The sequence below is a fragment of the Myotis lucifugus genome, unplaced genomic scaffold (genome assembly GCF_000147115.1).
Source record: "Myotis lucifugus unplaced genomic scaffold, Myoluc2.0 scaffold_56, whole genome shotgun sequence".
NCBI lineage: Eukaryota > Metazoa > Chordata > Mammalia > Chiroptera > Vespertilionidae > Myotis > Myotis lucifugus.
The window spans coordinates 3,984,864-3,996,397 of NW_005871104.1; the positions used below are offsets into that span (position 1 = coordinate 3,984,864).

Genomic DNA, 11,534 nt, shown 5'->3' on the forward strand with positions numbered 1-11,534 from the left:
CTAACCTACCAGTCAGAGCATCTGCCCCTGGTGGTGAGTGCACATCATAGTGACTGGTCGATCAGTTGACTGTCCCCTGGTGGTCAGTGCATGTCATAGCGAACAGTTGAGCAGCCTTAGTATATAATTAGCATATTACACTTTCATTGGTTGAATGGATGACTGGACACTTAGCATATTAGGCTTTTATTATATAGGATACTGGCTTATTAGTTATTCTAGAGCCCCAGTGCATGAAATTTGTGCACTATCGGGAGGGGGGTCCCCCAGCCTGGCCTGCACCCTCTCACAATGTGGGAGCCCCGTGATCAATCGCCCCAAAGAGGTAGGCCCCGCCCACCCACCTGGGGCTCCTCGATGGATTGCCCCAAAGAGGTAGGCTGGAGCCACGGGACACATGGCTTCACCACACGGAGCCATAGGACCTGCCTCCACACCAGTGCTCGCAGCATCAAGCCCCGCCCACCCGCGCACACCCACTGAGCACACAGCCGCCTGGTGATCGCTTGTTATGGCGTGAGGCCGTCACTGCCACATAGGCTTTTATTAATAGGATTCCTTTGTTGTTTTTTAATGATTACCCAAGGGTTTAGGATGAGCATTTTTAATTTATGATAGTTTACCTTTAAATAATATACCACTTCTTACAAGTACCATATTTCTTTCCTTCCTCCTACTCTTTCTACTGTTGAAACGTTTTTTAATCATTTTTAAACATTTGTTTACATTTACCCACATACTTATTTCCAGCACTTTTCATCCTTTTATGTAGATCTGAGTTTCCAGTTGCTGTCAATTCCTTCTTTACCTAAAGAACTTCACCTTTTTTCTGTCGTGTGGTTCTGCTGGTGACAGATTCCATCCACTGCTTCTGTCTTTCAGTACTTCAAAAGTTGTCTTTCTCTTGGCTTGCATTGTTTTTGACATGACTCTTCTGCATTTATTCTTTTTTTTTATTTACTGAGGTAACTGATAAATAACATTATATAAATTTCAACTATACAACTTCAAATACCACATCCATTGTGTACTCAAGTTTCTTGCATTACCATATATTTGACCCATTTTGCCCTCTTCATCCTCCCCTTATCTTTGTTATATAGGAACTATGTATTTTTTCTCTATTTTCAGTACTTTCTCCATCACTGATTTTTAGCCATTTGATATGATGGCTTTGGTGAGACGTCTGTTTATCCTCTTTGTTTTTCTTCCTTTAGAGCAGTGATGGCAAACCTATGACACGCGTGTCAGGTGACATTCGAACTCATTTTTTTGTTTGATTTTTCTTTGTTAAATGGCATTTAAATATATAAAATAAATATCAAAAATATAAGTCTTTGTTTTACTATGGTTGCAAATATCAAAAAATTTCTATATGTGACACGGCACCAGAGTTAAGTTAGGGTTTTTCAAAATGCTGACACGCCGAGCTCAAAAGGTTCGCCATCACTGCTTTAAGAGTGTTGAACTCTGTTTTGGCAAGCAGTAAAGTTGCTTGCGGATCAGCTTGATCTTTTCATGGCTTGTTTTGAAGCTTTTCTTAGGACAGGTTAAAGAAATCCATACTCTGGAATTAGTTTGTCCTCCTACCTTCTGGTGTCTTTACTGAATGCCTCATATGTTCAGTAAATCAGAACTTTCATGTCTGGCTGGTCAAAACTCAAAAGTCCCCAAGCCCTGAGTAAGCTCAGGGATTTATTCCCTGACTGTTCTTTGTCCTGCCTTAAGGAGGTTCCCACACATGCATGGCTTTGGGTTTAGCCAAAGACTCAATAGGATCCCTAAGGGAAGTTCTGGAGCTCTTTCTCTGGACAGCTTCTTCCTTCCCCTTAAGTTCCAGTTGTTTCATCTCTTCTAACTCATTTTTCCTGCTTCATCAAGGACATGGACCTTTCTCTTTTTAAACCACAAGGGTCACTACCTTGATTCTTGCTCAGATGCCAGCAGTTATCCTCCATTGCTCTTGCACAATCAGTGCAAATGTCAACACAGCGAGAAAAGGCAAATAACCTCTAAGCATCATTGTTAAAACAGGTGGAGTTTTGTTTGTTTTTTAGAGTTTAGAATAAAAGTGAGTTTGTTAGTGAAGCAAGCAGTGAGACAGAGAGTAAGGCCACTCCACAGGCAGACCATCCACCCGAAAGGGCCTTGGGGACCCCAGGAATCTGCTGACCTGGGAGAAGAATTGAGTGCAGCATGTGGTCTTAGCTTCCTGTGTATGCAGGAACTTCGTTTTTTATAAGAAGTAGGAACACCACAAAGGGGATGGTTTGTCCTATCTTGCAGCCCCTCCTAGGGGCCCCTCACCTAGAAGCCTTTTCTTTTCAGATTGGCTAATTATCTGTTCTTGCCTCTAGGGAGGCTATTGCAGTTGCCAAGGCCCGACTGCGCCCTGAGGACCCGATCCTGAAGGACCTGTACCTCAGCTGGGGAGCCATCCTTGAAAAAGACGGTCATTATGCTGTAGCTGCTAAATGGTAAGTCTGGGGGAGACAGGAGTGCACCAGACCTAGAAGAGCAGACTGAGAGTGATCAGCTTAGAGGTGGAGGTCAAGTGTCTAGAAAACAAAAAAGCATATGTGTATTAAACCAGCTTGGTAAGACGCATCAAGATCTACCTCCTTGGTAGGTATGTATATCACCATAACTATTCAAGAAACCCCAGTAGCAGTAAGAAATCTCTTTTAGGGACATCTTGCACCATCAAATAAGAAAAATGGGAGAGAATGACTCCTTTGCTTGGGTTCAATTCAGCAAGTATTGAGATTCTTTTATGTCCTTGACCCATATAATGCTGTATCTCCTCTGCTGGCTGGACTCAGCTGAGAGCCAGCGACAGTGGCTACCTAGGACCACAGGAAGGCACAGGGGCAAGGAAAAGCCCACAGAAATGATTTGACCCTCTGAGAGGAATAGGAGATCTGTTTATGACACTTTGCGTTTTGTTTTGTGTTATAGCTATTTAGGGGCCGCTTCCGCTTATGATGCAGCCAAAGTTTTGGCCAAAAAGGGGGATGCAGCATCGCTTAAAACGGCCGCAGAGGTGGCTTCCATCGTGGGAGAGGATGAGTTGTCTGCTTCCCTGGCTCTCAGATGTGCCCAAGAGCTGCTTCTGGCCAGGAACTGGGTGGGAGCCCAGGAAGCCCTGCAGCTCCATGAAAGTCTGAAGGTCAGTCTGTTATTGCATCTTCTGATATTTAAGGAGAAAGGGCCCCAAATCCTTTTCTCATCAAACTCCGGGTGAACAGCCCAGTTACACAAGCTGTACTAATTTGGCAGGTGTCCTGGACATACCATCCCACTGACGTACCCTGGCCTGTCAGTTGCCATATGCAAAGTAGGAGATAACGTGGTCATTCACAGTAATTCCCATTGCGTATCAGTTTGTGTACAACATCCACAAATAGACTAGTCAGCTGAGCCCCTGCCTGGCTGGCAGCCCTAGTGGTTGTTTGTTGACGTCATCAGCACATCAGTGAAGAGGGGGGTCTCGGAAGAGGAAGAGGGATTGGCTCCAACAGACATGATGGTGCTCTGCCTGTGGCACCCTCTTCAGCTGTTGCCATAAGAAACTGTGAGACTGAAACCTTTGGGTAAATGTTTTGTGCCCATGTGGTTAAAGATGACTGACTTCCACTGCCGTGTGTGTGTGTGTGTGTGTGTGTGTGTGTGTGTGTGTGTGTGTGTTCCCTCTGCCTTTTTTTGACACATCAAAACTGAGATGAGCCGAAACCGGTTTGGCTCAGTGGATAGAGCATCGGCCTGCGGACTGAAAGGTCCCAGGTTCGATTCCGGTCAAGGGCATATACCTGGGTTGCGGGCACATCCCCAGTGGGAGGTGTGCAGGAGGCAGCTGATGTTTCTCTCTCATCGATGTTTCTAACTCTCTATCTCTCTCCCTTCCTCTCTGTAAAAAATCAATAAAATATATTTTTTTTTAAAAAAACACACTGAGATGACTTTAAAGGCAGCACTCTCACCTAGTTTCCAAAATATATAAACATTTGGTCCGTGTTAGATGACTTTGCTTTGTCAGATACTAACATGAACTTTTTCAGTTCCTCTTTCCCTTGTAGAGTAACCAAGCCTTAAAATAATTACTAAGAGTAACCAAGCCTTAAAATAACTCCTAGCTGGATATCCAAAGCCCAAGACAAATGCTAGGTAAGGACATAGCTTTCCAAGAACTGCAAAATAAAAAGGAGGCAAAAGTAGTACATACATCCTCAAAAATAGTGTCACTTGGTATAGTATTCACAAAATGACCAAATCTAGAGAAATTTTAATTTATTCACAACAAAACGTTTTCAGAATAGTCATTTAGCATCACCTTTGTCCTCAACAACACCTCTGAGTTTATGCTGCCTGTTGTTCTGATATGGTATTCTGGCAGGGGCACAGAGACCTTCCCACGCGTCACTGAGGAAGTAGTGTTTATGGGGCTTACAAGGAATCTCACAGCAACTAAAAACCAAAAAACATCAAGGTTTCCCAGGCCCTTCTCTGGCTTTCTGTTCTCTTCCAGCGACTCTGTTAAACCTGTTTGGACATGGCCCCTACCCACTGCTCCAGCTCAGATCTACAGTTTGTCTGCTCCCGCACCTTCTGCCCATTAGGCTCTCTCTTCTCTGTACTCCCCTTGTCTCAGGTCTGGGCAAGGGAAAGAACTGGGTGAGCCCAGACCATCTTTTCTCAGACAGGGGCACAAATATTGGCTGATCTGTGTTTGTCTTAAATTGCAGTGGGCAGGGCTGGAGTTGGGGTTCCATGTTATAAAAATGGTTGCTTGGGCTCCAAGGGCTATGGAAGGAATTCCTCCAAAGGATATCTGGAAAAGCTGTCTGCTAGATCACTCTCCCCTCGGATACAACTCACATTGGGCAGGCAGCCACGAAGGGGGACACTGTGAGAACAGGGAGGCTGTCTAGTCAAGCACTTTTCATAACAGTTCCTCTCCTTTGTTGGGTTCCAGGGTCAGAGACTGGTGTTTTGCCTTCATGAGCTGCTCTCTAAGCACCGGGAGGAAAGGCAGCTGTCAGAGGGCGAAAGCGCTTCCTCATCTTACAACACCTGGTCCACCGGCATCGCAGGGCCCCTCCCGGAGAGGGTGACCGCAGTATGGAAGAGCGCCTTCAGCCTGGACACCCCCGAGCAGTACCAGGCAGCGCTGCAGCAGCTGCAGACGATCAAGTACCCATCTGCTACAAATAACACTCCCTTCAAACAGGTACCTGTCTGCATGAGCTTCTCATATTCATCACTCAGTTGTAGGAATTCTCCTTCATCGATGCCTAGTGTAGTAAGGAAACGAGTCGATGCCAGTTTGCATTTCAGAAAAGATCAAGGCAGGCCCAGGCAACCTGGAAAGATCCCTTCAGACTAACTAAAGCCCTTTAGCTTTGAAGTTAGATTTAAATCGGCATTCCCTTTTCTTTTTTTTTAAATTTATGGGGGTGACATTGGTCAACATGAACATAGAGGTTTCAGGTGTAGGTTTCTGTGTTACAATATCTGTATATTGCACTGTGTGCCCACCACCCAAAGTCAAATCTTCTGTCACCATTTATTGGCATTCCCTTTTAAAAGGAAAAAAGAAGTCTAAATATATAGGAAAGCAGAGAAAATGTTCAACCAGAGTTAACAAATGTTCACATTTGTCATTTTTGTTTCATAGTATTTTGGGGGTTGTTTTGTATTTTCTTGTTTTTTGGTAAAGGAAATACAATCCAGTTCAAATCCCTTGTTCTATTCCTCAGTCCCATTCCTAGGCACCGAACACAGCCCCTATGTCAGACCATATGTATCATTTTATTCGTTGCTTGTTGCAATGACCATTGTTTGTAAAATCTATCCAGGGATCAAATTGATTCATTATAACTATTCTACCCGTCCTATGAATATATATCTCAATTTACCTATTTCTCTTTTGAAAATGAGGGGATATTATTATATTTCTGATGAACGAAACTTCATTAATGATATAACACTTTGGAAAACGGTGTGGCAGTTTCTTATAAACATTCACGTGCCCAGTGACCCTGCAATCCACTGCCTAGATACTTCATTAAAAGAAACAAAACCGGTGTCCACACAGCCTTGTGCACAAATGATTACAGCTTAGTCACAACAGCCAAAAGCTAGAACCTGCCCAAATATCCATCAGCTGGTGAATGGATGTGCAAGCTGTGCACATCCATACAGAGGAGTACTATACTATGCAGCAGTAAAAAGGAACAGACTGCTGATACACAAACAATATCAGTGAAGCTCAAAAGCATTATGTGAAAGAACCAAGACACAAAAGACTACATACTCCACGGTTCCATTTACATGAATTCTAGAAAAGACAAAACTGTAGTGGCAAAAACCAGATCAATGGTTGCCAGGGGCTGGGGAGAGCGAACTGGCTGCAAAGGGCACATGGAAATATTTTCCAATGATGAAAACGTCCTGTTTTGATTTCTGTGTAGTTACAGCACGTATATCTATATAGATATGTATATATTTATCCAAACTCATCAAATTGTTCACTTAAAATTGATAATTTTCTTATAGTTCAGATTTGCTTGTAGTTGTTTTTAATTAGATTTTAGTTCCAGAAATTCACTTTTTGTTTTAATTAAACACAAATGTGAAGGCATTTTCTTAACATGAGCAGATTTAACTCAGACAGCATACGTTGTTGTGTAACTAGATATGAAAGCTTCAGGTAGGGAAGCAAAAATGAATGGTGGCAGGAGGACCTTTCTTAAATGTAGACTGTGTGTACTTCTGTCCAAGTGCCGTTAATAGGAACATTGTGGTGCCCCTCGTGCTTTCTGTGAGAGGGTGTTTAACAGACTCTGGCCTCTCCCTCCAGCTCCTGCTTCACATTTGCCATGACCTGACTTTGGCAGTGCTGAGCCAGCAGGTGGCCTCCTGGGACAAGGCTGTGGAAGCTCTGCTTCGGGCTGTGGTCCGGAGCTACGACTCGGGGAACTTCACCGTCATGCAGGAAGTGCACTCGGCCTTTCTTCCTGAGGGTAAACGACCCCACGCACACCACTGACAGACGGCTCTGGGATGGTTATTGGCTAGTGGTGTCATTTAGTAGAAAGTTTGAGCTCTCTTACCTAGGCTCCTAAGAGAATAGCCAGAATGTCTGAGCCCTTTACCTGACCCTACCCTATGCCTCGTACTTATTTTCTACACAGTTTAAGAGCAAGAGAAGTAGCCTTGTACTCATAAATTAGTAAGACTGGAGAAGCACAAAAGATAGGCACTTCTTGCTCTGGCTGAGTGGCTCTGTTGGAGTGTCGTCTCACACACCAAAAAGGTTGCAGCTTCCATTCCTAGTCAGGGCACATACCTAGGTGTGGGTTCGATCCCCAGTCAGGGCATGTACAGGAGGCAACTGATGAATGTTTCTCTCTCACATGGATGTTTCTCTCTCCTGCCCTGCCCCCTCTCTAAAATCAATAACATATCCTTGGGTGAGGATTAAAAAAACAACAGATAGACATACTTGAATTGCATAGTCACAAAACTATATCACTGTGATTTTTCTCACAGACACAATAGGATCCCCAGAGCCGTCAGTCAGACAGATTGAATACATTTTATATCATGACCGACTAGCCTGTAGCAACAAGAACATTGTCCTAAAATACTACTTTTGTGCATTAAGTAGGTTCCCCCAAATGTTTAGCTTTGGTTGGCTTTTGGTGGGAGGTATATGGTCCCATAGATCATTGCTGTCTTTTCTTGGAGTCTCTTAGGCGATAGGAAACAACATGCAGGTAGGAGGCCAGATTTCTGGCAGACAGAGAAATGCACAACCCCAAGTCCTTTCCTTCTTTTCCTAGGCTGTGATCACCTAAGAGACAAGCTGGGTGACCATCAGTCCCCTGCCACACCAGCTTTCAAAAGTTTGGAGGCCTTTTTTATCTATGGGCGTCTGTATGAATTCTGGTGGTCTCTCTCCAGGCCCTGCCCTGAATCTAGTGTCTGGGTAAGGGCTGCTCATAGAAGGACAACCTCTGTTGAACAAAGCCAGCAGTTGGATGATGCCGGCTCTGAAGAAACTGACACCCAAGCTCCTCAGCCAGAGCCAAGCAAGCCTCCAGAACTAGACATGAGACTCACAGAGGAAAGTAAGCGAATGCTGAACACTTGTAAGGAGCTTTTTTCAGAAAAGCACGCCAGTTTCCAAAACTCACAGAGAACTGTTGCTGAAGTTCAGGAGACCTTGGCAGAAATGATCCGCCGGCACCAGAAGAGTCAATTCTGCAAACCCACAGCGAATGGTCCTGATAAAAATGACCCTGAACAGGAAGCCCAACAGCCCCTCTCTAGTCCTCAGAGCCTGGGGTAAGTACTGAGTCAATGCACGATGGAATTAAAAATACCCTCCTGGGTTCTCACAGAGTCACAGCACAATCAATACATGACGAGATAGGTCAGGACACGTGGAAGCAACATGATTTAGTGGTGAGCACACAGGCTTTGGAGCCAAACGTGGGTTCTAGTCCTGGCCCTGCTGTGACCTCAGGCAAGAGTCTCAGTGTCTCTGAGCTTTAGGTCCCTTGTCTGTAAATGGGAGTACCAACTCCTACCTTGCTTAAGAATTAAATGAAATCACAAAATTATTAATAACAATAGTATAGTACAATACTACTTTTGTGCATTAAGTAGGTTCCCCCAAAAAATTAATCAGTAAAATGAGATGTATTGCGTCACTAATGAAAACCATTGTTTAGTTCTGTACTATCACAAAAAAATACACAAAGAGGGTAGTGCACAGAACTGCTCACGAACTGAGAAATCAAATGATCGGATGCTGTAGCATCCTAATCACTTCAATTGAAAAGAGGGACCAGATAGATGACAGGAGCCCATCACCAGGCACTGTAGAGCTTGCATTATTATAAGGCACTTTGCTATGGGTGTTTGCAGTGGTCAAGTTATTGATTCGTTATTCTGATGAGTGCCTTTTACCTTATGCCCCCCAGCACAGGGTCTAAAAACATAGCAATTACAATACTGACCAACTTAAAGCTGTTATTAACTTTACAAATTAAAATTAAGAAGCTTTGACGTCCCTATGTTAATTGCTCTGAAAATACTCCCACTGAAATCTTGATTCAGAATTCTGAATTACTTCTCCAATAAACTACAACATTCTAAGCAGCTTTAGGTTTGGTTTTAATAACAAGAAAAACACTGAAAAGTTCTCTAACCCAGTAGCTCTTAACCTGTAGATCACAGGACCCCCTTTGAGAAGCTTAACACACTCTTCCAGGAAAAATGTGCGTCCATACACCCCATGAGTAAGAGCCCGGCTCTACCCATTCCCCAAATGAAGCTAGGCCCTCTGCTCTTGGCTGCAGATTGAATCCCCCAAGAGTCCTGTATTTCATTGGAGCTGTGTGTCTAAGGAGTGGGGATTTGGAATATGATAAGGAATAATATTGCATTTTGAAAACTTTATGTCACATCATATTAAATTGCCTTCTCTTAAACTTTTCTTAAAGATGGGAGATAAAGACCCAGGTGATAAGGGAATTTTATTTATAGGCAATTGAAATAAAAGTTACCCAGGGCAAGACAAATATGACTTACACTTTTTATTATTATTTACCAGTAAAGAAGAGAAAAATGAGCCACTTTCTCTACCTGAATTAACCAAAAGGCTTACGGAGGCGAATGAGAGAATAGCTAAGTTTCCTGAGAGTGTTAAGGTAAGATTTATAGCAGTTCATTTGGTAAAACATTACTTTTTGTAATATCAATTGACTATACCAAATTCTTTAAGATCATCTACTTTTCAGTTTCTGAAATCTCTACACATTTGAATGTGCTTAAAAGTTAGGATCTAGTTGCCTTTGGTTAGCTAAAATATTTTGTGAGAGTAGAATTGTTGACAACACAAGCAATTTTATACCTCAGTCTTCAGAGAAACCTAACAAATTTTGTAACTGGGAGGTAAAGAAAATTAGTGTCATATATTTGATAGCTTACAGATGGATAAGTGTATTTGGATGTGGCCCTGGGAGTAATAGAAACATCCCTTTTTAAATAATTGGAGTAGAGCTCTAGAAGATTGTATTCGTTGGAGAAGGACGTCCCAGTAAACATTCCAGTTTTGAGTATCATCTCTCCTTAGAGTAACTGATGAAGAACAAGGCATTGCCTGTCTTCTCTCACAAAACATCGTGAGAGAAATGGCCCAGCTGTGCCTGAGAAGTGTCAGTTGAGACTTTGAGTTACTGGTGCCTTCTATGCAGGTGTTTGTGGCTCTTTCGCAAATGCTTCCTTGTTTCACTCTCATCTTTCAGACCTGGCCCTTCCCAGATGTGCTGGAGTGCTGCCTGGTCCTGCTTCACATCGGGTCCCAGTGTCCTGGCAGCGTGACCCAGGAAATGCAGCAACAGGCCCAAGAGCTGCTTCAGAAATACGGCAGCACTAAAGTTTACCAAAGACACTGCCAGACCTTCTGCACGTGAACTTTCAAGGACCTTTAAAATAAATTGCATCAAATTCAAAACGTCTTGACACCTTTCACCTCTGCCAGGCATTTGCTCTGATCCTTAGATGTTTTTGCAGTGATCCAAATAATACAAAACGAGGGTCAAGTTTGAATCAACTCTACCCTTAAAAACAATCTGACTTTGAATTCAGTTGTGGTTTCCTACTAAAGGATCATCAAAAGCCAGCAGTTGTTAGAACACCTGCAAGAGTAACTGTTGGTCATCTCTAAAGCCTTATGTAGATTTCATCCAAAGAGGAGAAACTTTTAATTGTCCATGTGTTATGTTCTTATACACAAGCTACCTTTATAAATGCTTCCCCTGATCATAAACAGTGTCGTTCTTGTTTGAGATAGAATTGCTGTAATTCATGACGATTGGTATCATTTTTAAATTTTTTTTGTTAACTTGGGCTCTTCTCCCCTTCTACTCTACTACTACTAACTACACTTCTACTGAATGTGAGTGAAACAAGCCTCACCCATCATGTTGAGTCTATCCTAGGTCAAAAACTTGGTTTTGTTTCATGTAATTGCTTGTTTAAAATTATTTACTAAAGTGTTAGAAGAACAAATAACTCAAATGAGTCTTATCCCTTCAGTTTTGATGGTGATCAAAATAGCTCAGAAAGAAATTAGTTTCAGTTCTTAATCTTTTTTGGATCACAGGAGAATTAGATTGAAGCCACAGATGATCTTCTAAGAAAAATGCATATTCCTTCCTAATTTTGTATATGTAAGTTTTGGATTATTGGACTCTGACTTTTGGATCATGCATAATGGACCCTACAAACTAATTAATTACAAACCCTTGTTCTTGTATTTATTTATTTTTAAACTAATGAGAATTCTTTTGAGGTCTGTTCTTTTCTTTGGTTAAATAGTTGAACAATGTCAGGAACAGATGTTTCCATAATATCCCAGTTGCTAGAACATAAAAATTAGACAGTTGGGTGGGGTTGACGAGGCGCACTCTTTCCCAACAACTGAACTGATTCATGACTTTTCTGCCAGAATTTCACTAACA

At 42.5% G+C, this 11,534-nt stretch overlaps 1 protein-coding gene across 4 annotated transcripts in view; it reads left to right on the forward strand.

Moving 5' to 3' along the window:
• GEMIN5 (gem nuclear organelle associated protein 5) overlaps nucleotides 1–10,863 on the forward strand; it is a 40,041-nt gene extending 29,178 nt beyond the window's left edge. For 2 of the 4 annotated variants that reach the window (XM_006089091.3, XM_006089090.3), the window contains exons 22-28: nucleotides 2,358–2,477; nucleotides 2,959–3,169; nucleotides 4,973–5,227; nucleotides 6,860–7,022; nucleotides 7,845–8,349; nucleotides 9,623–9,719; nucleotides 10,317–10,863. In XM_006089091.3, the coding sequence (XP_006089153.1) occupies nucleotides 2,358–2,477; nucleotides 2,959–3,169; nucleotides 4,973–5,227; nucleotides 6,860–7,022; nucleotides 7,845–8,349; nucleotides 9,623–9,719; nucleotides 10,317–10,484 (1,519 nt within the window). In that variant the 3' untranslated portion in view covers nucleotides 10,485–10,863. The remainder of the gene's footprint in view (nucleotides 1–2,357; nucleotides 2,478–2,958; nucleotides 3,170–4,972; nucleotides 5,228–6,859; nucleotides 7,023–7,844; nucleotides 8,350–9,622; nucleotides 9,720–10,316) is intronic. The other 2 variants (XR_002829373.1, XM_014456152.2) reach the window with 2 other exon arrangements.
• The last annotated feature ends 671 nt before the right edge of the window (nucleotides 10,864–11,534 follow it).